The 27,516-nt window shown below is 43.9% G+C and overlaps 1 protein-coding gene and 1 long non-coding RNA gene across 3 annotated transcripts in view; one reads left to right on the plus strand and one right to left on the minus strand.

Moving 5' to 3' along the window:
* BMP2K (BMP2 inducible kinase) overlaps positions 1–9,046 on the minus strand; it is a 46,944-nt gene extending 37,898 nt beyond the window's left edge. The window contains exon 1 of one of the 2 annotated variants that reach the window (XM_068188138.1): positions 8,732–9,046. In XM_068188138.1, coding sequence (XP_068044239.1) covers positions 8,732–8,882 — 151 coding nt within the window. In that variant the 5' untranslated portion in view covers positions 8,883–9,046. The remainder of the gene's footprint in view (positions 1–8,731) is intronic. The other variant, XM_068188137.1, reaches the window with a different exon arrangement.
* Positions 9,047–10,257: 1,211 nt separating this feature from the next.
* LOC137472776 (uncharacterized) lies at positions 10,258–19,034 on the plus strand. Its single transcript, XR_010998411.1, has 3 exons — positions 10,258–10,444; positions 13,519–13,815; positions 16,180–19,034. It is a non-coding gene; the product is annotated as an uncharacterized lncRNA (long non-coding RNA).
* The last annotated feature ends 8,482 nt before the right edge of the window (positions 19,035–27,516 follow it).

The raw sequence follows: 27,516 nt of genomic DNA on the forward strand, positions 1-27,516 counted from the left end.
CTCCGTCTGTGGAGTAATGGCTCTCCAAGAGCCATGTGATGCTCTTTGCAGCAATACCAGCTTTGAAGATACCTCTTGAAGAGCAAAATAAAGACTGCTCAGATGTTCAACCCTCACTTGTCTCTATAATAATTTCTTCAGTACTTTCACCACTAACCTCAGAAGCAAAGCAGACCTAATGATCAGCAAGACTAAGGGAAGACTCTTCTACCTTTACAGGGAGAACACTCCCAAGTCTGCCAATTTTCAGTTCCACTAGACAAGAGTGCTTTAACACATGATGCTCGAGAACAAAGCAGCAGGTTTTCTGCTATCAAACCAAAATAAGTATTCCTTATTTCATTATGACAGTCACCTAGGATCAAAGCTAGGTTTTTTTTATTTCCAGTTGGCAACCTTCACTTTTCTTCTTTCCTCCACCCTGCCTCTGTTCAGAGACCCAGTTTCGCAGATGAACCCACCCATATCCAAGTCATCACACTGGAACTAGAAAAAAGTAACCAACCTAGACAAGCGTGAGCAAGGAACATGAGAATGTGGAGAGGAAGGGAAAGGTTCCTACCTCCTTAACCAGGAAACAAACATTGAAGGAGACTGAAATCCATTCCCAAGACAACCAGGCAAGCAGGAGCAGAGGAATTCGTGCTCCTTTCTTGTCAGCAGCCAGACAGTGATGCAGAGAAACACAGACTCTCCATGGAGGAGAGCAGGGATTTCAGGATCGCCGCACGTCTCCATCCGCTGGAGGAGAAAATGCAGGACAAGCCATCTCTGCTGCAGCGCAACAACCGAGCAGAGATGACGTGACCTGCACCGGGGCACTGCTGCTCGGTGCCGCTGGGGCCTGCAAACCACCCTCACTCATGTTGGCAGCTCCAGGCATCACTAATAAGCAAATAGCCCAAACACATCAGGAAGCAGCTGTTCATCCAGCACATTGACAGTTTTTAAACTAAGCCCACAGACACAAATGAGGAAAAGCTTCCATTTCATAATAGATGTTTGCAAATCTAATAGTTTCTTAGGAAAGGATGGCATCTGAAGCAATCCAGTTACAATCAGGCAAGTGATTGACCCTGCCTGTGCTCTGGGTTAGTCCCCAAGCTGCCACCCAACTCTCACACTGCCCTTTGGCAGGCACAGAGCATTCATCGTGTCAGTTAACACAGCTCAGCTTACAAACACCAATTCCTTCAACTGTGGCAGCCTGCTTAGCTAGAACATTACAGAGGCAAAAAATAGCTACAACAAGTAAAATATAGCACAAGGTTAAGGAATTAGGAGAATGAAGATAAACAAAACACTGTAAACTAAAGCAATGCCAGAGACAAGCAGCACAACCTGAGCACCTCCAACACCTCCCTTCTGAACCACAGGTGACATCTATTCAGCTGCAAGTGAGACACCCATCAAAGAGCATATGCGCACATTTACAGAGCCAACCAACTTCTACAGCTGGAAAGGCAGCTGAGCTCACTCGGTTAGCATGCTTATGCAATATGACATGCTCGTTCTTCCCTGCTGCCAAAGCCAAGCGTGCCAGTGACCGTGCTGCTCCCTAGACACTGAGCCCCATCCCTGGTGTTAACTTCTCTTCCCCATGCACAGAACCAGTGCAGGAACCCTTCCCTGCGGGCAACATACGGGTTACTGACTGACAGCTCTGCTACTACACTGACAACAGCCCAGAGAAATACATACCCTCTTCCCACAATTATTGGCTCCTGGTTAATGTGTGTCTGAAAAGGAATTCTACTGCTTTTATCCAACCATTTTCCTTTTCCATGCTGACATGCAAAACACTGAGATTTCATTTAAAAAAAAACAATCAGTTAAACCAGTAAAGCACACCAAAAAAACTTTAAGATCCTGTACAGCTTTTTTAAAAAGCTTTGCCATGTCCTTCTCAGATCCAGCTAACATAACCTCCATTCTCCCATACTGCCTTATCCTGTGAGGGTGTCCAAGAGCTTTCTCCTGCAACACAACTGCACACATACCCTCCCCTTACAAATACTGTAACATCAGCATTCTTTATCAAAATGCATCTGCAAGGAAAAAGGCAAGTAGATGGCACACGCATTGGCACATCTGTTTTTCTTCAGAATTTGGCAAAGAAAAGATGGTTTGAGTATTTCTGTGATATTAACATGATACTGCTACAAATCAAGTTCCTCCTCCTGTAACCATCTCTCAGCCACTAGCCTGAAAACTTAGCTCGGAATTACTAGATTCCCAAGTACTTCCTCTTTACTTAACTACTGCTGTCTACACAAAAATTAAAGGGATAACATCCTCAAAAAAGACCATAACTATGTGCAGTTAACAGAGCCGTAACAAGACCCGTCCATATACACACGATGCAGGAAGGAGTGTCCACAGGGCATGCAAGGACTAATAACTGGATAATCAAAGAGAATTAGACCACGTGTCCTAAGAGCTGAACTTGGCCCTAGCTGTACAATAGATGCCTTTGTCAGCCTACAGATGTTTCCCAACCTGTTCACTTCTCCACCCATGTCCTAGAGGCACACAGCAGCTCTGAAGAACACAGCAAGAACAACTGTTCTGCCCAAGTGCCACCACAGTGGTCAGCACACCAGATGTGTGACTGACTGAACTGAGTTGGAGCTTCATTCTGTGTGCTACATCATATGAAAATAGACATTTACCTGCATATTGGTGTAAGACAAGGATCACATACAAATCCCCAAAGTGCTTTTTGTTTGCCTGCTCATTGCACAGAGCACAGCTCCATGCTGCGCTAGCCAAACAACACTCTTTTAGCACCATGTGAGCTGCCTTAATGAGGCTCAGAAAGTCCCAAGAAAATCCCCACACAGGACAGCACAAGATCCCCAGCTTTCACCACCAAGAAATCAAGTCTAGCTTGGTCCAGGATCTCAGCACCTGCCAGTCTGCAGATATACTTGATGTAAGGCAGCTGTGACTATTTTGGGGCGTGTAGAAGAGCTTCATGTGTATTGCATCATGCTTTCAGCCAAAACAAAAGTCAGTTTCAAGTACTCACTCTGCTTTTTCTCCCTTATATCTTGAACTGAAACAAACCCTATCTCCTACTCCATTATTAGCAAAGCAAAACTGTTTGAGACAGAACAACAGGCTTGACCTTTACAGTCATGTGCAAACAGATTCAGAAATGTTTCACTCTAGAAAAAAAACCAACTCAAATGCCACAAGTTAGCTTTCCAGACAGCCTTCCAGCTCATAATCCACCTAAACAACTGGAAGTAAAACAGCAGCTTCCACAGAGCAGTAAGTCACATGCAATAACTAAATTAACCAAGACCAGTACTGTACATGTCACCTTGTCTCACAGGAGAACACTAGCACACACCAGTAGAAGTAACCCTGCATTAGGTATACTCGTAACAACTGCCACAGAAATAAGGTCTCCCAGAGTCAAAAATTGGGGCTACACCTCGTGGAATCACTTGGAAGTACTGAAGTTCACAGATACATTACAATGGCATCTCTATTTACCTCTCCAGAAAAAAGAACAACAAACAAGCCCCACCTTGAGAAGAGATGAAGAAGGTCAGCTATACAACAGCCTGCTTCCAAATTTACAGCAGCTGCTAGAGCTGCAAATTCTCACAGTATCTCACTCTGGGGACCAAAAATGATGGTATGAGAGGTCAATTGAGGTGGGGGTTGACAAAGGCCAAGAGAATCTTATGCACAACATTAAGTTTACTTGGATTATAAACTGAATTGCTATTGCTGAGACATAAGGTAGAAAAACCAAAAAACACAACAGAACATTCAAGACTACCCCAATTTCAAGAGAGATTTGGAACAATTTAAATAATAAATAAATAACTTAAATAAACTATCTACAAACACAGAGCACAAGAGCTCACAAAACAGGACTTGGATTCCTCTCAATTAAGGTTACATTTTTATTAGGACTCGACTAGAACAGTATGAATGTAAGAGGCAAACCAAATCATAAGAGTTATGAAGTACTTGAAAAGACTGCACACAATTAAAGTAGGATAGTAGAACTCACAGGAAGCTCATTTCTTCACTGGTGTAAGAGACTGGAGGAATGGTTGACTGGCTCAAAATAACTGGGCAGGAAGTGTGTGGGGTAACAAGGTGAGCTTTGCATAGGTGAGGCAGCCACTGCTTCTCCCCTGGCCCCCTGAGGTTCTGTCAGCCTCTGGTCCACAATGTAATGTGCTGACTGACCCCCTCCCTGCCCCAAAATGGCACTGACTGACCCATGTCCTTACCCAAAACGGTGCTGACTGACCCACAGCCTGCAGTAACCTAGACCTGCTGAAAGGTTTTGTCTGGGAGAAAGTCAAGCTGACCCTCAGAGTGAGTAGATGGGGAGAGAGCCATTGACCCTCTGTGGCTTAATGACCAGTTTGTTACTGAACATCCTGGGAATTTGGTTGTTTCTCTGCACACCACCTAGATGGAATCAAGCTACCTTCCCTATTGAGAGACCCCCTTTCAAAGAAAATCATGCTTTAACCACCATATTGATTAAACAAAGCAAACATTCTATTATACAAACATGAACAAATGAACTTGTAAGTACTTAATTAAGTACCTAACAAATTAACTTTACCACTTGAGTGGCCTTTTCCCTGCCTCTCTAGTCCTAGACACAAGGTCACTTAGAAAATCAAGGCCTCCTAAGCCACAGCAGCAGAGGCTCAACATCACACAACTCCAGACTCACCACTTTATCAGCCCAGACAATAAAAATAAAGCACTGTGCCCACTACCACACAACTTCTTTCCACATACAACAGGGCAAAGCAAAGTCACAGCAAGAGACCAGTGAAGCATCATGTTCACTCTTTCTTGTCCAGAGCAAAGAGCTGCTCTGCATCCCCTCTGGGTACCTCTGTGAGCAAGGGGCACGCAGAACTACCCACTTCTCCTTCAAGGTGCCTGCCATCTCACCTCCACGCTCCTCAGCAATCCACTGGCTGGCAAGAGTGTGAGCTGCTGTGTGGGCAACACTACACAGCACTGCTTTATTTTGGTAAGATGCAACAGCATATACTCCACAACTCCATTAACCAATTCTGAATGAAAACAAAAAGCAGATGATGACCATCTTTCCCCGTACACAAATCAGCTTCCAAACCTAGCCAGTCAAGTGTGAGAAGGAAGCTGAAGAGTCCGCTGGCCTTTTTTAACAGCTGTAATTGCCTCTTTCTAGCTTCATCTGCACTTGTTAAAAACATACCCGTATACTCAATTACAACACTTCCCATAACCTCTTTGGTCTGCTCGTGGTACAAAGACAACTTGGAACCTGACAAAACCTTTATTTATTCAGTTTCAACATCTCAAACCCAGCCAAGCAATCAAGACAGTAAGACAAATGAGCATCTTGCAATGCCTAGCTTTATAGTAGGCAGAAAAATTACTTTTACCGCAGTTATTAAGCAAAAACGACATAGTGAAGTCCAAGTCAAGGCAAACAACTAAGTAAGTAGTATCACTATATCAAGCCACAACTTTCCATCTCCTCCCCATGTAAGACAAATATTTTGAGAACTTGCTAATTTTAACATTCCTTTTTCACTCTTCACAACAAACTGTTTTGCACTGACATTTGAGATAAACTTTCAAGCATGTTTCATATCTGGCCACTTCCAGTTTGCTGCAATTTCTGAACTGTAAAGTCTTTTTCATTATTGGAGTTTCCATAACTGCAGTTCCCCATGCACCACCTGTAAATTTCAGAGAACTCCCTGTATTTTTATTAGATTTCACTTTCCAAACTTGAGCTGCATTGCAAATACTCTGCTTCAACAAAAAGACAGAAAGACAAGGCCTTCACGCTCTATTGGTAATTTATTCTACATATTTCTGCCTTGCCCTCAAAATGGACAAGAATTAATTTTCTACATCAAACCTTAAACCAAATTAACTGCTTTTTTTCCCCCATCTCTGAGAAATAAAAAGTAACAGCACATACCTCCATCCAACAGCATACTGACCACTAGGTTATGGAGGCCAAGAAGTCATCACATAATAGGTGTTTAGAACAAAAGAAACCATCTAACAGCCTAATAGCTACAGCTCTTCAACTTTACACCCTCTTTAGCCAAATTTCCTTTAGATGGAATTATACTTTATTCAGAACAACTGGATTATAATGCTCCACACTTCTACCTTCAGAACACTGCAATAAAACAATTTTGTCAAAGACTACAGAAAAGCATCTGGAGGGCAACACTTGTATCAACACAAGAAATCTACCCAAAGATCCATCACTGCAGCCCAGGAAGGTCATTACAACCCCAGCTGTTCGGTATCACTACTGCCAGTCCTCCAGTTCCCAGGAGCCACAATCCTCCACACCACCAGGAGCTGCCTTCCTAAGACTGCTCAGAGCAACAGCTGGAAAGACGGTGGGGGTTAAACAGCCTGCATAAAACAGACATCTCATGCTATTAATTCTAATAGCTAATAAAAATACACTATACTACACCTCTGCTAACAGAACACTGTCTCTCCTCTTAAAGAGATTTCTTAAGATGTTTAGATTCATTAACTGGATCTATCATTAATGCTTCATAATGCAAGCTCTAACTTGGATGGGTATTAGCACCTTAAATGCTATTTCATCAGCACTGAGTAATAGGAACTACCTGACAAGTTTACAAGCCTCGGTTAAACTGGGTTTCAGAAACTGAAAGAAAAAAATGCCTTGTGCAAAGAGACCAGGAAAAAAAAAAAAGTTTTCACCTCTCCCTTCCCAAGAGAAAGATTATTAAGTAGGGGATTTGTGAAGTGTTCAGCATTAGTTACAGGTAGCAGTATGACTAATGTAACAGCAGTAACACATAATTCTTACTATTAATTGCTACTAAGGCAAGGGATTGACTGTCAACGAGTTATTCCTGGATAAAGAGCCATCTCCTGACCCATAAAGCCTTATGTCATTTAGGAGCACCCAAGTGCCACCTGGACACTCAATCACAGAGCCCTTCCCCCCCGGCACATACCTGCAGCATGCACACAGCCCCTGTTACAGTCCAGCTGCTCCCCAACAGTCAGAGGAGCTGGGAGAGCCCGGCCTCTCCTCCCTCCTGTCCCTATTTCCCCAACCCTGCACTTGTGCCACCTGTCGTTTTCTTATCCGCCAGGCCCCTTTGGGTCCTCCCTACTGACCTGCTCCAGGAGTACCTTGGAGACTTTTCTCAGGATGCAGCAAATTTGCACTGCCCCAACCCTTATCAGTTCTTGTCCTAAGCATCCATACTCAAGAGACCACATAAAACCTGAATAATAAAAAACAAAGCAGTAGAAAACGGCTTTCAGACTCAAAAGTAGGAAGTTAATTCACACAACAGTCACATGTTAAAATTTGGACTTCCCCTGGCCCCAAGAGCTGTCAATTTGTTTCTGCCAGCTACAGAAAGGAAAAAAAAAACCCATAATCTCTAGTGACTCTAAACACAGAACATCATGAGAAAACTTTTAATGATGTGCTGCACTAAACAAAGCACTAGAAAATTTCTCTCCTTTCCACTACACATGTTTTCTGTGATACCACCTCAATTTGTTCAAAAGCCTGTTGCCTTTATTTTTTTTTTAAGTCCCTAATTTGTCATCAAGCCCTGCCAAGACATGACCTTTGGTCAGACCTTCTTCCAATGACTTGGAAGTAGTTCCCAGCAAGGAGCATCCAGACCTTAGGCAAAGAGGTATGCAGTTGGCTAATTCCTGACATCATCTTCACACCCTAAATACAAAACACTGTATTCTAAATATTGTGTACCAAATCCACTTTACTATGAAAATCATTCCTAGACAGCAATGAAAATATAAGTGCCACTTCTGTGTTCCCACTCCAATTAGTAATATTATCTCCATGCACTTGTTAAAACCACATCTTAGATCTCCACCAAGAAATGCACAGAATCAGTGAAAGTTAACTAGTACACTCACACAAATATACTTAGGCACAGTCTAAGCAACACAAAGATGAAATCAACAGAGATGTATTATTTCACCCACAACATCCCAAGCAGCGCGCCGTAAACATTCAGTAACCGTGAAATATACAGAACTAGCCCTAAATCCAGTGACCTGGGAGGCGAATTACACTTGACACGACACACCACATCAATTACCAGCTCTGGGAGATGAACACCGCACTGTTTCCCCCACACAGTGCAAAACTCAAAACCGGCTCTTCTGATGGTGTCCCATGCCAGCACCTAGTGAAGCAGTACAGCTAAGAAAGTCCAGCTAACTCCATGGCTACAAAAACCCACACAACTCTTCCTTCGGTCCCAGTGCAAGTCCGACGACATGAAGTTCACCACAAAAAGCACAAGCCGAACACCCTGCAGCGAGGGGAGGCTCTACACCACAACCTGCCAGCACTGCACTTCCACTCGTGACCGTGACACCAATCTGCCGCCTTACACCAAGAAAGACCAGGAAATTTGTTTTGTCGGGTTTGTTTGGCTCTTCTTCTTCCAGAGTAGAGGGCAAAAGCAAAAGACGCAGGCTGACGGGAGGCGCCGGTGACACCTCACCCTGCCTCACACACCCGAGGCAGCGAGCCGGGGAACTCCGAGCGCCCTAACGAGCCCCCGGCCCAGGGAGCGGCCGAAGCAGCACAGCCCAAAGCCCCGCAACCGGCACCCCGCCGGTGAGCGACTCCGCGGGCCCGGGAGGGCCCGGCTCCGGCCCGTCCCCGCCGCCCCCGGCCCGTTCTTACCTTCGGCAAGCGGCTCCTCGGGGGTCACCTGGTACCGCCCCACCGCCAGCGCCCTGCCCAGGGCCACGCCGCTCCCGGAGCCACCGCACGCCGTCCCGCCGCCGCCGCCGCCGCTCCCCTCGGACTTGGGCATGCGAGAAAACTTCTTCATGGCGAGCGGAGCCCCAGGAAGAACCGGGGAGGAACCGGAGGCAAGCGGCGATGAGGGGGTGCCCCGCTTCACATGCCGGCCGCGGCACTCGCTTCTCCTCGCCCGCCGCCGGCTCCTGAACGGGAGGAGAAGGAAGAATGAGGAGGGAGGAGGGAGGAGGGAGGAGGAGGAGGAGGGAGGAGGGAAGGAGCAGCCACAGCTCCGGGCGGCCGGGGCGGCTGAAGGGACGCCGCGCGCCGTGCCGGGAGCGGCCGCCCCGCCGGCGCGCCGCCTGACGGCGCAGGCGCGGCCCCGCCCCTCACGAAAGTACCCGCCCGGCCGGAAGTGCGGCCGGCCCTGCACGTGGCGCGGGAGCGAGGCGCGAGCCCGCGCCCCCCCCCGCCCCCCTCACGGGCCCCCCGCGGTTTCCCGCTCGTGGGGCGCCGCGCGCTGCCTGAGGGGAAACGGCGGGAGGCGCTGAGGGGGACGCGCCCCGGCGGGATTCGAGCGCCGCAAACCCCACCCTCAGGCTGGCCCCTCGCCGCCCTCACGGCGTCCATCGTGCTCCACCGACCCAGCCGGGACCGGGACGTGCCCTCGGGAAGGAGTCTGCGGGGAGCAAAGCGGCATGGAGACGGTGTGGTAACGATCGAGGTGGTAAAAATGGCTCTGCGCGCCCAGGGCTGTGGAGCCTCTTGGGTCTGTGGAGTGCTTCGAAGGGAAACCTCAGGGGGTTGGTGGAGTCTCCTTCTCTCCAGACATTCCAAACTCACCTGGGTGCTTCTTGTGTCGCGTGCTCGAGGTGACCCGGCCCTGGCAGAGGAGTTTGACTGGATGATCTCCAGAGGTCCCTCACAAACCTAACAATCTGTTTATGTGGGAAATACCTGTGAAAAGTGTTGATGACAGGTATGAATTCCAATGGTGTGTCTGAGCATACACTCTGCGCAGAGGTTTGAAGGTGACTGAAAAGAAGGGGTGAAGTGATAGGTCTGGACAGGTAACCATCAGCAATAAAATTTAAAATATACGTTTCCCCTCTGTTGAAGTGTACTGACCAGCTACAGTTTCCCTACAAAACAAACCAGGGAATTTTCCACCACTGATTCACAGTGCCCCGGCTGATTTCACAGGGAAGTCCCCCCCCGTGCAAATAAAAATGTGGTACTTGTGTGGTTTTTTTCTCCTTACCAAATGAAAACATACAGTAAGACCAAAACTGGTAAAGGACACTCTATCAGTCTCTCATAGGAATGAATGAAGCTGGATTTTTGGCACTGATGGTGGTAATTTAACAAAAACAACCTTTCCTACTGAACAGATATGTTTTGGATGAATATCACTTACAGCCACCGGTTCAGTAAAAACTTCGGAGAGATCCCAAGTGCAAGTATTCGGGATGACGTTTCAGTGACCAAATTAGTTTCCACTTAACTATGTTGCCACACTCTTAGTGAGTAAGAAAATGACAATGTGTCTGTACTGAAGGGACAACCTGTCACATATGGAAAGCACTGATAAGCTGTTTGCATGGGCAGTCCCCTTTCTGAGGTCGCTGCTGTCCTCTCAGTAACAGCAGATCAGTTCTTCATCAGCATACAGAGATTAAATTGCACTTTTCCTTGGGAGAGGAAGGAATTTTCAGTGCAGATGAAAGGAGCAGAGTTCTGTAAGTGGGATGACATAAGCAGGAGTGTTGTGTTAATGAGGGCATTCCTACCATGAGATCTGCCTATGCCTCTTAGACATTTAGGGATCTCTTTGAGAAAAAATGCAGCTAGGTTAAGAGCAGGTATGTTTGGTGCCATTGGTCGCTATGATTTTGGTGGTGCTCAGTAAAAATAATGTATTTCCTAAAAGCCACTGTGCCTTTGAGAGTACGACTGGCTTGAAAGAAAGGTTAAAGAAAGAGGTTGAATTAATGCTGGAGTTATTTATGGGCCGGAGAAAATGAGCCCTCTTGTTACACTGGGATTAATGCTGCTAATCTCTGTCTTGGCATCCTGGAGAACACAGAGGTCCCCTCCTGGGCATAGCCTGCAAATGAGTGTGTCAGCAGTGCACACTGAGCTGCACTTGTGAGCCTGTAGTGGCTGTAGGGCTGGCTGGTCTCCTGTCAGGAATCTCCAGGAGCTGTGTCACCACTCCCTCAAAGTGTTCCACAGCACTAAATGGGTTTTTCCTGTGAGATGCCAGCATGTCTTCATGTTAAGGAGTTCCTTTTATTTAAGTATAGATCAAGGAAGTTCCGTAATAGGGAAGATTTTGACAACTCACTTAAAAACACAGGCCTGACCCTCCAATCAGCTGAGTGATAATTTTACATATGTGAATAGGCCCTCTCTCTTTTGTTTAAATCCTCACTTCAGCAGAACAATATTGTGACATTTCTAGAAGCTATATTAATTTCCAGAAAGGAAGAGTTATGAGTTGTCTTTCACTGATGGTGTGAAACCCAGAGTAGACTTTGCTCTCCCTTACTGAGGTGAAACCTCTCCTTTGGTTCAGTCACAGCAGGGGTGCTTTGGTCTCCTGCATCTGCAAAGTGTGGAGCAAACCCTACCTATTTAATGCAACACATTTGGCAGTGTGAGAAACCGATCAGAAAGGTGCTTGCTCTACTTAAAAAAACCAAACAAGTTTTAGTACCTTGAAAGTACTCACAAGCAGTTATTTTCTGGTTGATGTAAAACAGTACATGGTCTGAAGAAAAATCTGGTGATAAAGAACAAAAATCAGAAATACAAATCCTGGATTTAGGAGAGATCATTCGGTGGGGGGATGATGGCCTATGTAATTTTTTTTTTCTTAAACTGTCAACTTGATGAATCATGAAATCACAGGAGACACTTAGATTTCATTTTAAAAAAAGATAGAACAATATGACAGTAGAGGCAATGCTGAGCTTTCACTGCACAAAACCAAAGTGCCAGTCACCTGCTGTGTATGTCTCCACCACAATATTGGAACATTTTGCTTCTTCCTTCCTTTTATTACTTGGGGTCTAACAAGTAGATACGTTCTTCCACTTTAAATAGTTGTTTAGTGGCAGATCTATATGGCATATAAATGATCCACTTGCTGGCCCTGTTCAGCACAGAGCACACATCCTGAAGGTTCTTTCCCCAGTTAATGTCACAGGCGCAGGTCTGGAGGGGTTTTTAATACAGCAGTAACTGTGTTCTCCACGTGCAGACTGCGAGAGCCACTGCTTGTGTCAGAGAGTGTATTCATAACTTTATTTCCGAGCCCTGGAAATCTCGGTTCCGCCTGACTCGTGGCCCGCAGAGCACCTGCCTCTCCTCAGACCTCAGACAGCTGTCCTGTCCCTGGGAGCAGAGTGAGGCAGCTTGGAGTAGACTGCTCACCTCCACGTGTGAAGAACTTTGCCACCTATAAAATCAGTGCTGTGTTTAGCTAGACCACTGTAAAACCTTTAAGGATTTGTGGAGGAGAGCTCTAGCTGAGAACACTGCTTGAACATGAAACACCAGATATTTCACGTGCGCTTGGACTATGAAACATGATGGTTTAATCCTCTTTAAACGGAATAGTTGAAATGCCAGCACCTTGATTTCTGTTTGTCGAGCATTTCTTTCCTCACATCTCTCCCTACTCATAACTCTTCTCTGTACAATACATGAATTTGTTTTAAATCAATCCCATGAGGATAAAACAACTTCCTGCAAAAATATTTTAAATCCATTACAGAAAGTATTTATTAAGGCAAAAGAGAAGTAGAAAACTTCCTCTGTGTGGGTGTTGTTTTGGAAATGTCTCTTGCTGCTTCTGGATAAACTCTTTTCATTCTAATTACCCAAAGTGAGTGTTAGAAACAAAAGGAAAAAATTCTAATTTTATAGAAATATGTCCTTTATGTATTAAAACTTAGAAAGAAATTGGTAATAGAGGATCTCAAGTGTTCAGCAATTACTGCAGCAAAACATTTTTTTGTCTTGCATGGGTATGTGAGGGTTATTTTCTATTTTGTAATAATTCAGTCAGTGTGAATGAAACACTGTCAGAGAGTGGGTTTGCCCAATAAGCTCTTGTAATTCATTTTCCTCTCTTACTGTTTCATTGTTTTGCTGTTTTGCTTCTGGTCCCCTAACAGCCATGAGAAACATCATTTTACACATTTAAGTAGCTGTGCAAACTTTCTATCTCAGTAAATCCTGTGTCTTAGTTTTGTACTGCTGACCCTGATGCAGCCTGGTTTAGGCACGGTTACTGAAACCACACAAAATGTTTATGATGAACTAAAAGCTAAGAAAACCCCAGGAGACAACTGGTTTGGGTTTGGGTTTGCATTTTTTCTAGGATGAAGTCATATCCCAGCTCCACATCTTAAAGGCAGGAGTAGTAATGAAAGGCTCTTGTGCTTTGCTTTATTATAAATACAGATTTATATATACAAAATTGCAGAAAGAGTTTGCTATGTTGTGAAATGTCTTGGCATGAAAAATATGTTGGTGTGGGGGGGAATAAAAAGCAAAGAAAAGAAGTGGAATCACTTGGAGCAGAGGGATGGCACAAATCAGTCAGAAAGCAAGTGCACACTCTGAAGGCTGAGCAGCCCTGGAGGCTTTGCAGTGACCTTGTGAACAGAGACAGATCTTCATTCCTTTCAATTTCTATCATCCTTCTAATCAGGAAGGAAACAAATAGAGCTGTGGAAAAAACTAAGCTGCTGATTTCCAACTTTAAAATGGAAACAAACTGAGGAGCCAGCTGGTGAAAATATTCAAGGTACAAATAGCTGACATCAGCTTTGGTGACACCCAGCACAGCTCTCATTGACACTGAGGTCAAGAGTCTTTTATTGCAACATGAGATTCAGTCATCTGCACTGCAGCCAGCGTTGGTACCAAACAAAATATAAATTCCTCGTTGAGATGACAACCCCTGGCCAGTTCAATGTGGCAAAACAGGGAAAACAAAGGCAAATGTGCTGGTAAGAGTCTTCGGTAGGAATCCGAGGGGAAGGAATTGCAAAGAGCTTATGAGGGACTCAGAATTGTTTGCATCTGACCTGGTAAATTATATTACGTTAATAATAGTCTGTTTCCTTTCTGGAACAGAGCAGTCTCCTGTGTTTGTGCTTATGACCAGGCCTCTGACTTTATTTGATAGTGTAACATGTTCCTGCTCATTCTCTAAGAGCATTCTGAGATCCCTGTATTTGGCCTCTTGCAGTTGAGCTCTTCACCTTCCGTTGTCCAGGTTCCCAGTCATTCCCAGCTCATCACCAGTCTAGTTGTTTCATTCTTTCTTAGAAGCAAGGCCTGATCTTCCCCTTGCTGTAACCACTTACTTTTGCAGTCCTAAAAATGTCTAAGGAGTTTATTTTATAGAAATGCAGTGTACTCTGTGCAGCCGTTTTAAGGAAGGCTGGCATCCCAGCTTATTTAATGAGTCGTACAAAGTTGTTCTCTTCCTTGAAAAAGTTACTCATGTGACTAAAACACGTGGCCTTTCTCAGCAATTCCTAATCATAAAAGGCCTGCTGACAGTACACAGAGATCTGGCTGGTGGCAGAGTGTTCCCTTCCTGAAAGCTAAACTTTGTTATAAGAAAACTAAAATGCCCAAATTCCGACACTAATACTGCTTTGCTGCTTCTACAACTGCTTTTGAGATAAGAAGGACAAGAGGTGAAGGTCAAGCACAAGTGATTAGCCTGAATGGTATCCTACTTCCAGCAGCATACAAATTTGACTGTGGCATCCTTTGTTTAAGTACTTTTGAGAACTAAATGCATTACTTCATAAAAAGTATTCAAGTGTCACTGAAAACCCCCAGAGGCATTGATACATGCCGAAATCTTGGAAGAGGAAATAATTGAGGTTCAAGAAATAATTTTATTTCAAATATTTTTCTTTTACTGTGTGCAGAGGTAGATTTTACTTTTGAGAATTGTTCTATGAAATGAGCAATGGCCTTTTCTCCCCCTCCTGTGTAATTTTTGAGTCTTAGAGAACTTCAGCAATATCTCTGGCCATTAGTCTTTATGCTAAAAATTCTTAGTTTTAATATAGTCTTAGAAGCTTCCAGAGAGGGAGGAAGAAGTTCCCTGGAGCTGAGAGCCTAGGAAGAAAGAATGGCTTTTGAGTTACAAGTGAACACTGTGTGCTGCTGCACGTTAAACCACACTGACTACAGATGTCACTGCTGGCTGACTCCTACCTTTAAAAGCCCACTTATAAATACACTTATAAATACTTGGGCCCAAGTATGTCTGTTAATTTCCTTTGATGTAAGGCTGTTACATAGGAGAAATTGGTCAGTGTTTGTCAGTGTTTACTGCTATGAAGACAGGAAAAATTAGTCTTAATTTACAGGAGAGAAAATTTAAACTAGACAATGAGAAAACCTTTCCTGTAATTAGAGTGTAAGGAATCAATAGGAGAAAACTCATCAAATGCATCATCCCCATCAAAAAGGCAGTGGAAGCTTTAAATTTTTCAGTGGTCTATTGATTCTATTTAAAGGCTTAATAGATAAGTATTTGTTCAGAGAAGGTTGAAGTTGAATTGTAGGTACACATAGTGAAGCTGAGTAGGTTCATCTGAGCTCAGTATTTATACATATGCATTCATGACAAGGAAATGCTGTGACTCAGTGGAACCTGATGTGACCTGTAACAGAGATGTTAGGAGCTTTAGACTTAATGGTTCCAGCCCACAATGTGCTGGCTGCTTTCTTTTACTATCCTGTTCATCTGTGCTTGACTGGAATGGGCCTTCAAGCTGCTATAATGTGGAATTTACTGAAGACATTATTTCAAGTTTTGTTGCCAAGTCAATAAAGTAGTATAGGTTAGCTTACAAAGCACATGAAAACTAGATTTAACAGTAAAAAAAAAACCCTACTTGTGTGGCAGAAGGACCTGCATAGGGCCATAAATCTGGATTTGTGACAGGATATATTTGGGAAAAGGGACTGCGAGCTAAACCCAGCAAGATAGTAAAATGTTTTCCAAGTTCACTTTTGAAGTTGGCTCGGAAGTTGAATGATGATTGAAACAATCTGACAATCCTTCAAGACAAACATTTTTTTCAGAGCATGCATTGGCTTTCCAATTGTATTGGTTTTGCCTATAAAATTGTGTAATCAGTTTAAAAATGATCCTTTCTGCATTTTTTTTTCCTGTTTTCTTTCTCAGTTTGAGATTGCAGTAACAATTTCCCTGCAGGATTCTGGCTTATCGCTTCCTTCTAGCCTTTGATTAGTCTCTATGAAATGCCTACACCTAGTCACTACTGTTTAAACAGAGCTGTCACAAATAAAAGTAATGCTTATAATCTTTACGAATTCAGACTTGCAGTGTCCTTGAGAAGAGATGAGTAAAAGCAATCCGGCGAGCCTTGAACAAAACCTGGGTGCTGCCCCTGTAAATGTGGTTGTTGCTGACGTGACAGGAGCACTTGATACTGTACCCAGCAGGCCTGGCTGACCAGGGTGAGGGATTCATCATTCATTAATGATTCCTACAGACTTCCCAGTCCATGTGCACCACCAGAGGGACATCTGCACAGACAGGAGGTAAGGAGAGAATTGATGGAGGTTGGTAGAGCTGATTATCCTGTGGGAGCAAGGGCACAGTTTTAGGGATAGCCCAGCTGTGCACCGTGCTAAGTCCAGGCTTGGCAGTGAGATCCGGCAGAGATGAGAACGCAGTACACATCAGCTGATACCTCAAACATTTGCCCTGCCTGTCGTGATTAAACTCTGGGGGCTCAGTTCACTCCAGCGTAGCAGGACCGGTTCAGACGTGAGCTTAATTAAATCACTGCGGTGCTCACCGCTCAAGCAGTTTCTAAACTGATGTAATTAAATCAATCAGGGCAGAGTCTTTATTCAAGCTGTTGCTCAAGTACTTAATCTGTGATCAAAGAGATCGTTTCTCCCTGCTGCCTGTGTGCCCTGGCTATCCCTGGAGTGTAGCAGAGCATTCATGTTTATTTGTTGCTATCCTGCCCTGTATCAGACTCAACTGTTTAGAAAATAAATCAGCCAAGTCCCACTTATAGATCTAAGGCAGCCTTATCTGTTAAGCTACTGTCTGTTAGCATTACTGTATGAAACCCCAGTAAAAGGCTATAGGAGGAAATCTGGTAAAGATTGGACTGGACAATGTTGATAAGGTCATGACCTTGGTATTGATATGTAAAACATGAATAAGATAAAATTATTTATTTAGTCTGCTCTGTATTTGTATTCCAGAAAAAAGATGGCTAATTAAACCCAAAAGCAGACAATTTGAACTGCCTCTGGGAAAAAGATATAACTATACAACAGCAGACACACATAAATGTACATAGGAACAGTTTTATCTATGTATGTAATACTGGACTAACCTGTAGAACCCTTTGCTGCTAAAGGTCATGGAGCTTAACAGCTCAGGTGGATGCAAAGGAGACATCTATTTTGATAACAAGAAGACTCACAATTACCTCAAGCAGGTTGATTAATTAAAGTGCAGTATTAACTTATAAAATCATTAAAGTGCAGTATTAACTTTAGTGCTTCGTTCCAGGTGATGGAAAAGGTGTCTTCATTATTTCGATATCTGCTGGATACTTCTTCCTTTTTGGCATCTGGTGTGATGCAGGTCTGAAGCCTGGATGAGTCAGTGTCACCAAATTATACTTCACATGGCAGTATATTTTGATATTGTTATGTAAATCCTGTGGTTTACCTAAACAGCTCATCTGTCTGCAGAACACATACCTGTGTGTGCTAGAATTTTTAAGCAGTATTAAGATGTAAACATTTTTTCAAAAAAAAAAAAACACAGTCCATTTATTTAAAAGCAAAACCTGTTATCTTCTGTTGAGGGAAATAATGTTGTTTTTTTTCTTAGCTTTCCCATGTTTGATATAGTTTGGGAAATGAGGAAAAAATATCTCAGTTGTGCTTCATTTAATTTGAATTTGTTGATTCAGTAAGTGTCATTTCCAAAAGCATTTTCAAGCCTCGCTGTCATAATGAAGCCAGACACTTTGCAGTTAATAACTCTGGAGTTATCTGGGAATGAAAAACACTAGCTGTGACTTAAAGCGGAACCTTGCTACATTTCCTCCTGGTTGTTTCCATCACCAAGAGGTCCTTACTGACAGTAGCATCTGTGCTTAAATATCTTTTTTTGTAATGTGTATTCAGCTGGGAAGACATAATTCCATAGATAAGGTACCAAAATCTCTAGCTGGGCTTCTGCCAGCCTTAACTGCTTCTGAGAAGATTTTGTTCACATTTGTGAACTCTCTGCTTTGCACATAAAATGCTTTAAGACATGGAAGAATACAGAGCCTAGATTATCTTAACGTAGGCTTGCTACAGAAGGCACCTCTGTCTACCAGAAAATACCACATTATAATGCACTTGATTTAACAACTGTGTGGCTAAAGTCACAGCTTCCTCGGGAAAAAGAAAATTAGAGGTCATGCTTCTAACACCTGACACTGGCCAGAAGGCCTGCCTGTACCACAGAATAATAGAACTAGGTTTAAGTGTGGCTTGAAAACACAAATAGAGGATCCAGGAGATGTGAGGTAACCCTTCCATTCCAAAGGAGTGCTATGTTTGAGGGGTACACTGCCCTTCAAAATGAGGTGACATCAGTGAGAGCCATCAGATGTCTGGAAACCACACGGCCTGTGAGTAAACATGAAGTGGGAGGAGTTTTTTAGCCCAGAAAAGAGTCAGCCTATATTGATTAAAATAACAAATGCAAAGGGATCAGTTTGTACAGTCACATTCCCTTTAGCCAGGGCAGAGACAGGGGTACCTAAATCATATCAAATGCAATTTAGGTTAAACGTCATGGACAAGTTGTGTAGCTGCAAGGACATTTGACCATTGAATGTGTGGCCAGGGGTGTTGTTGATGGTGGTGTTTCCAGCACAATGAGGAGCAGCCTAGACTAAAGGTACTCAAAAGCAGGCATATTAGTTTTTAGTTATTCTCCAGGCAGCCTCCTTTCCCAGGGCTCTCCCACTGATTCCCTGTGGATTTAACTACTTTGTCACCACCCCACCTACGCTAGCTGCCTTCAGAGGGCCTGACAGGTTACATATCCTGTGCAATTCTTGGCAACTTTGTTGGGTTTGGAGTTTACTGCTACTGTGTAAGACAGGAACACAACCTTGTGTGCCTTACCATTGAAATATTACCTGTCCACTGATATTAGTTTATGTAATCAAGGTGCAACCTGCTCCACATTGCAAGGCTTGCCTAGAACCTAGACCAGCAGCACTGTAGAGGAGGAGGTCCTCCCACTCCCGCCTGATCAGGACCAGTGCACACAGCATTTTGCAAGGGCTGAAAATCAGACTAGAATCCTGGCTGGGCAGCCAGAGCCTGAGTACACAGCTTTGCCCAAGGACAGCTTCCTCTTTGCTAAGTGAGTATTGCTGACAGTCTGTTGGTGGTTTTCACTGTGTCTGTTTCCTGCCCTGGAAGCTGCCCCTTTTTAGTGTTCTGTGGTCCAGCCGTGTCCAGTGCCTGATTACAGCTTTACGGACAGCTGCTACCAAACACAGTGGGAAGCACAAAAGAAAAAATGGGTGCATGTTCCAACAGCTGCTATCCAAAGAGCCTTCTGGAGCTTAATGCACAGTGAGCACTTTGTACCCAGCTAGAGACAGTCTTTTTTCAGCCACATTGCCTGACAAAACAAAAACCATCCCCTGTCCATGTAGCCCAACTGTTTCATAGCAGCTGATGTTGCAGCAAAACCCCCATCCCTCCAACTGGAAACAGACCCCCATTAGTAATGCAAGGTTTAGCACTGCTGCTCAGCTCCTGGGGCCTCTTTGACCAAGGCCTTTGGATCCATTCCAGGGTGGGTGAGAAGCTAACCAGTTACAGTCATCTCTGCTCACCAACTCAGAGAGAGCCAGGTTAGTCATGATTCCTTCCTGACGTGGCATTTCTGTTCACGCTTCAATTCACACACAGAGGATTATGATAATTTATAGCTAAAGCTCATGCCAGTTCTGCCTGGCTCTGCCCCCAGAAGATTTGGGAGTTTTTCTTGAAGCTAACGTTGGTGATGGATTATCAGTGACTGACCATTCAAATAGCCCAGTCACACAGGGTTGTTCTGCTTCTTCTTGTGTCTCACTTGTCATTTGTTTCTCCTGAAGGTCCCATGTACCAAGAGTTCTAATCCTCCACCAGGAGCTCTAATCCTCCAGGAAAATCTATTTAAGTTGTCCCTGTAATCAGGTGTACAATAGTGTATAATCTTTAAGGCAGACAGCATACTCCCCATGCAAAGAAAGCACTTGCATTTACCATGTAAAGCCTGCAAGACAAGTTTTCCTTTAACCTACCACCTGATAAGTAGAGAGATTTAGCAGGGCTGTCAGAATTCCCTGAAGCAGAGGCTATAAAGAAGTAACATTTGGCAAAAGCTGCTGTCATCTGCGAGACTGCCTCTTTGATCCTCCTTACACTTGTGTAATCATGCCAACATCTCTGCAAAACAGAGCAACAAAGCTGTTGCATAAAGGTGATCTCTCTCACTTGCCTTTTTCCTCTGATGGAATTTTTGCTTGGTGACTTCTATTTTTGTACAGTAAGAAGAGCCCCGCACCTCCTTCTCTACAGTCTCTACCTTTGTATTGCAGCAATTACCCGTGTTACAAATATTTCCTTGATTTCTCACTACATTTCCAGTACCGTATTCTACTGCACAACAACTGAAAAGTAATTAATGAAGTAATTAATGGTCTTGAGGAGTCACCCATTGCCAAGAGCTGACTTGGCGACGCCAAAAGCTGTGGCAAAACTCCAGGCAATCTCTTCCAGGGACAGGTATTCATGTAGTGCCAGTACATTCATGTACCTTTCAGAATACTGTCATTGAAGACATTGGTCAGACAGCATTAATAAAAATTCAAGAGTGTTTCCCATCTGAACCTCTTCTGATTTCTGAACCCTGAATGTAAGCATCAGCCACACTTCTGAGCCTTTTTGCCCTGTTGTTTTTAACATGCCAGCTATGATTTTATTATCAGTGAATTAACACAGAAAGTTAATCTTGAGAAAAGAAATAAGCACAGAAGGTTTAAAGCTTTTGAAGTCAAAGTCTCCCTTAATTCTTGTAAGAAAAATTTTATGTACCTCATTAAAAGAACATCCACTACATTAATCATTCGATATTCACTGAAATATGTCAAGATTAACAGTATAAAAATACAGGTGGAATACAGAATCAAACAGAAATTACTGTTTTACTTGAGACCCTCTGTACATCAGATGAAAGCTGAGGGAGATAAAGATATAGGTACAACTAGCATGCAAGCTTTTGCTTCCAGTTATGATCAAACTACCAAATCATTTTGCTGTTTATGCTTCACTAGACTGCTTCTGTTTCTGAAAGGAAGAAGCTGTGTCCAAGCTGCTGAACGGAACTTATCTAGAAAGCATGAAATCGGAGCTTCCCAACATGTGCCTTTACAGTTAACATCCACCACAAAATTAGCACTTTCTTTAAGAACATGTGTTTTAAAGTGGGAGCATCTTTGGAACCTTTGAGTAGGTATTTTTAGAATCAAAACTAAACAGAATCCTCTATTCTGTGTTGTTGTAGCAGCCAGTAGAACAGGTCTTGGTTGACAACCAGAGCTCCTGTAAACTGCCATGATGTTTGTCTTTTAAAGAAAACTAACTCCTGCACTATCATCTACTGCTGTGGGAATTATGTCCTTCAGAGTATCCTGCATTTTACACAACTCTGGATTATGTCCTTTTTAGGAGCAAATGGAACCCTTGCATTTACCAGTACTTTAAATACAAGGTGCTATTTAGAAAAGACCCACTGTTGGACTCCCTTTCCTTTGGGACCTGCAACATAGCTCCATGTTCTATGAAGCAGTTGCTGGAGTATTCTTGAACAGAATTGGAATGTGGGAGCAAGTCTAGTGTTAATTGTAAACATGGCATGAATTCAGTGACCAAGGGCAGCAGACCAGGTCCAAAAGTTATCAGTTTACATTTGATCTTAAATATTGGGCTTCCACAAGTATGTCTGTTTAGCAGGTTTGTCCCCCACTGGTGTATCTTATTCTTTGTACAGTCATTTATACCAGCACACAGAGATGAGAAGATTTATCTGGATCAGAGCGGTAACATGCACTCACTTAACCATTCTGTCCTACATATTCATCAGTCCTTTTCCTTCTCTTGTTCTCAATTTACATCTAAGATGACATTTCGGACAAGAGAGCAGAAGAAAAGGTCATTATTCTCTGCAGCACAAGGGCCAGATTTTCCATTGCTTTCCACTGTGCCGGGGAAAGACAGTTGACTTCACTGTGGCTCAAGAGAAGCACAGAGCAGCCCGGGTGCTTTGTGTCCCTCTTTGAGCCAGCTACAAAGGCAGCAGGAGGTGAGGTGGGAGGTCAGGTGTATGGCTCATAATCCGTAACCTAAACAAATTCCGTCAGCTGGGCTGCATCACGTACGTGTGCCCTCTGAATGCCAAAAGCTCAGTAAGCACACAGAAACTTTCTCAGGACACCTGAGCTGTAGGATTCAGTTTTCCCTCAGCCATTCACAGAAAGGGACACAGCCTTAAGTTGACCTGCTTGATTCAGCAGCATTAGCAGGCTCCCTTACTATACAAGAGCTCATCTCATTACCCAAGAGCTCATCTCCCTTGCAACCAACAAGAAAATTCCTTAAATGCCAGAAAAACTAACTCTTGCTCTTTCTTGCCCAGGCAGTGCCTAGTAGTGAATTTGGATCCAAATACAGTTTTAGCAAAGTAATTGAAGTGATAAATCAGGTAAAATCTACAGCAGAGTGACATGGGGATCATGTTGATTGTTACTGAACTGCATTGCAGCAAACAAGAAAACAGCAAGCAGACCTGCTCTTTCACCCCACACTGCAGGTAAAGACTAGCCCAAGCCATATTTGACTAGCAGGAACTTCTACAGCAAAATTTAAAACCTAATGTAATTGTATTGTTGGCATGCTCTTCACACCAGTGTTGCAGTGCCAGAGGGAGGCAAAGAGAAGTTTTCAACTTATTTTTGAAATTATGAAAAACCTCCACCAACATTAAGGGTGAGATTTGAAGTATTTAAAGAATATAGGCTTTGTATGCAGTGCTCCCCAGTGATGCTTGACACCCCAGATGGGAATCCTAAGGCTTAGGCAGGATCAGTCAAATTGCTTCTCCTGACAAAACTGGTCCAAATCTCTGTTTCCGTTTCTCTGACCTATGTTCTCATGTAATGATAATTTGCAAGCTGTGGGTATTCAGCTTCACTGAAGGGACAAACTAAAAGCTTTCTGCTGCAAAACAGTTTAAGCATTTGGGAGGGAGAACTCACGCCTCATCTCTTCTCTGCAAAACACTGCCTTACTTCTATTTTGAGCCATTTCAGCATCAGTGTATGCCTTGGTTTTGACCTATTATGGGAGGCTAATACACATAATTTGTGCACTCAACATATTTCACCATTTTAATGAGCTAATACACATTGTTATCAACAGCATATTTCTTGTTTCAATACCTCAATCCTGACAGTCTGAAATATGTCTTTAATAGCTCAGAAACAGTCCTGCTGTGAGGGGAATGAGGCAGTGCAAAGCCAGCCTGAAACATGAAGGCCTGTTCCAGCTCACCAGCACCTTGTGCCAGCGGAGCACTGCAAGCTGAGTGACATACGGGGTTTGGTTTCAGACAGGTGGCAGAGCTGGGAAGGCAGAAATCTTGCAGGCATAACTCCCATTAACCTCTGTACCCGTTTCCAAAGGGAGCTGTCATTTCCCTGTTGGTAAGTTTTCATCCAGGCTGCTGCTGACAAGCCATCAAAGCATTTAGCCAATCCTGCTCACAGCACCAGTTGTACAGTCACAGGGGAGAGGACGGGAGCTAGACCCGAGAAGTCTTTTGGCTTCCTGCTGTGCTTAGATTATGATTTAATGCTAAAAAGTTGGCATGGTAACCAAATGCTTGGTAACAAAAGGCCAAGGAATGGGTCCAGAAGAGGGCCAAGCAAAAAGCACTGCCCAGCTCTTCCACAGGCAGATCTGTGCCCTGCATACCCATCTTGTCAGTGCTTCTGTAGCAGCCAGGGTTATAGCAGAAGAAGGCATTATTAATAAGCTAGGCAGGTCTGCAATAAGTGAATAGCAAATTTCTCCAGAACACTTGAAATGGACCCTGGCGCCTCATTCAGGCTCCTCTTGCTCCGTCCACCAATTGCCACACGTTGCCAGGAGACGGTCTTGCTCCACAGGAGGACTCGCCACTGGCTGCCATTGTGCTGTCTCTCTATGTCCCCCTCCTCCCCTGTCCTGCTCTTGCTCTCTCCAATAACAGAAGCCTGGCAGTGCTCTGTTTCTCAGTTCTGACACAATAACTTATTTTAATTTGAAAGTTTTCAAAAGCTTTTTAGTTTCTCTGCAGTGATTAACTGAGCAAAATCCCCAGTCTGCACAGCTCCAGACTTGCGACATGCAGGCTGGAAAAGGGATGCAAGTGCCTTAGAGGGTAGGGCTGGTCTAAAGGGGGATTAGTGACCACTCGTTTGCTGCATGAGCACCTTGGTTGCGTCTCCTGAAGTCCGAGGTACTAAGTTTGGGCACTTGGTTAGGGTACACAAGTTTCATTTAGTCTCACTTGTGCTGGGAACTTTGTGTAGTCCATTAAAGCATGCCCTTGGTTATTTAAATGTTCCCAGACTGTTTTTGATCATATAGGGCCTCAGAAACCTCTCTTGCCTTTGGCTATTGGCAAGCTTAGTCCCATGCACATCAGGAAAGAAGTCATTTATTCTTCAGCCTTCCTGAGGCACTTCCCTTATACCCCTAAGGAAACCTTTTGAGTATAGACTCGGTACGGGCCAATACAACATCACCTTCCCAAGTCTGTTGTTGCCAGTGCCAATCTCTTGCTTCAGAGAGTTGGGCTGCTAAGCAGATAAGTGAAGTTGAAGGTTAATCAGTTCCAGGGTTGGTGTGCCAAATACTGTGAGCCGAGGATCAGTTTATGCTGCCATTTGGCATCATCTTCCATGGTCAGAACAAACTGAAAGGTGGCAGTTGAGGAGGAGGCTGCTGTTGTGACAGAGACCTCGGCACTGAAAGGCTCCAACACAACAATGTGGTCAGGGCGTAACTAGAGAACACAGTACTTCAGCTTCCTCGAGGACCTTGGAAAGCAGACAGAAAATGAGCAGGGATTTTAATGTGCTCTTTGCAGGGAATTAATGACACAGCCTGTCCCTGTGCCTGTGGGGAGGGCATTTCCTTTGCCTGTTATTCTCAGTGCTGCATCCAGACTGAAGCATCATCCTGTCTCTACCTGGATAAGAAATCCTTCACTGTCTGCAAGTAAAGTAAACTGAGTGTCCAATCTCTGTCACTCCAATACTTCTTCTTCTAATTCCAGCATTCCTTTTCTCTGTCTGATACTACACCATCCCACATCTTTTCCCTCCCTAATGTCAGAGATTTCCAAATGCTCTTAAGACACACATCAGCTCTTTCCCTCCATATCATATAACACAGACAAAGTGACACAAAGAAAATAATTTTAATTAAGTGGACAGGCTCATTAGACTAATGTATTTCATTTCACCAGAATTTCACTGTTCCATTTCCAATTCACTCTGGCACCATGGCACATTCCCCTCATTCTTCCTTCCCATCGCTAGGAGCAGTGACAAATGAGTTACATCTTGTTACTCTTCTGAGACTCTGCAGTTGAAAAGGACATTGGGAAATGAAGCATCAACCTCACTGTTTCCAGCTTTCACAATCTAAACAGAGGAGCTGTCTTGTGATCCAAGAGCACAGGAGTGGATTGCCTATCAGCAATTCCAGCTCCATGCCTTGCTAGCTGAAGATAAATAGTTGAGATGTTCCCTTGTACAAAATGGGAGGGGAATTTCAGACTACTCAGGCAGCAGGGTGACTCTCCAGGGTGCCAGGTGATACAGTGCAGCTGACCAGTGTTGCAGTGCACTTAAAGCTGTGTGGGGAGCACCAAGCTGCTCATTTCACCCTCTCTCACCATGCAGTCCTAATGACCATGTTAGGAAACCAAATTAGCTGTGCTTATAACCATCACTTATAGCTGATTTGTTTGTAGAGCTCCATGAGGTAATTGTAGCTTGTCCTGGTTCATGTGAACTTACTTCCCAACTCTGCTTTTATGAACATGTGGAACTACATACCGAAATCTTTCAGATACACCAGAGACAGACACAAACCAGGGCCTGCCACAGACAAACTGCAGGTCCCCCAGTGTGCGGAAGGGTTATGTTTGCCTGTCACTGCCTGCCCATCCTTCTCCTTTTTTCTTTGATTAAAGATACAAGCCACACACTGACCAGCACGTGGACAGCCAACAAAGTAAGTGCAAGGAGGTTCACAAGCACACACACATACAGCTGAGGCTTTGTTCCGGTCCTGTTTACTCGCAGGGCGAACAGTTGAGCATTGTTTCTGTTTGACAAATTGTAACTGTCCAGCTAGGAGAGATCTAGTTCCAGCTGGTTAGAGCTGCTTGCATGTCTTACCTCCTCCCCCTCCCTCTTCCAAAACTTACGAATCCATCTTACCTAGGGACAGAAAGAACAAGTACAAGCTACTTGTTAGATTCCTTCCCACTTTGAATTGACACCGACCTCATCAGGGTCCCCATTCCAGCAGAGGTAAGGTCCTTATGAAGCGTGGCTCAAAAGGTGGACTCAGACCTGCAGGTGTCCCAAAGGCCTTAGGGTCCTGCACTTGTGTTACAATGAGGCGCAGTGAAGAGTAACCCTTTTGTAGTCCCCACCAAGTGCTCTCAGCTTGTCAGGCACTGGAGAACAGCGGACACTTGATAGTGTTGGAGCACAGCCACAGGAATCTCAGAGCTATTTACTACCTAATTACTTCTTTGCCTTGTATAGCACGTGATGCAACAGAGACTGATCGTCCACTGTACAACACCAAATGTCACGTACTACTCTTGATCCCAGTCTCAGAAAATGAGTATCAGAGCACTCTATTGTCAGAACAAAGCCGCTCATTTTCTGTTAGACAGACAAAGTAGGGCCAGAATGCCACTAAGTGCTGGATTTACATCCTCTTTCCATCGAATAAATTATGTTACCTTTTTCAAGACAACTTACTACTTTAGAAGGACATTGAGGCTCTAGCACAGCAGAAGAAACAGCTGTCTCAAGGACTGTCATCTCAAGTCTTCACAGAGAAGGGGTAGCAGAATCAGTTTGATGCTAAATGACATAAGATGTGTTAAAGATCTGCAAAGAGAACACAGTGGTTCTAGAAATACAAAACCAAACTGAAATTCCTGGCTTAGTGAGACCCAAAGTGTTACTCCTAAAGACATCAGTGTCTCATGAACTCCATACGAAGAGGTGCTTGCTAGCTTCACTGTTCAGTCAGAAAGGTGGATTCAGAAACTTTCTAATCCATTTTCCAGTTTATCCTACTTATGTAGTATTTCAAAACTGCTTTCTATTTCATTTTTTCCCTTCTGTAATTAAAGGCCAGTGTTCTTTACCTAGTGCTGAAATGCCTCTGAATAGACACACACAGAGGGAAGTCTTTGAGAGCATAATTTAAAGCTAAATTTGTCCCATCATCCAGAACCCTGACCTTTGACTCCTGACCAAACA

This window comes from Anomalospiza imberbis, chromosome 4, assembly GCF_031753505.1.
Source record: "Anomalospiza imberbis isolate Cuckoo-Finch-1a 21T00152 chromosome 4, ASM3175350v1, whole genome shotgun sequence".
Taxonomy (NCBI): Eukaryota; Metazoa; Chordata; class Aves; order Passeriformes; family Viduidae; genus Anomalospiza; species Anomalospiza imberbis.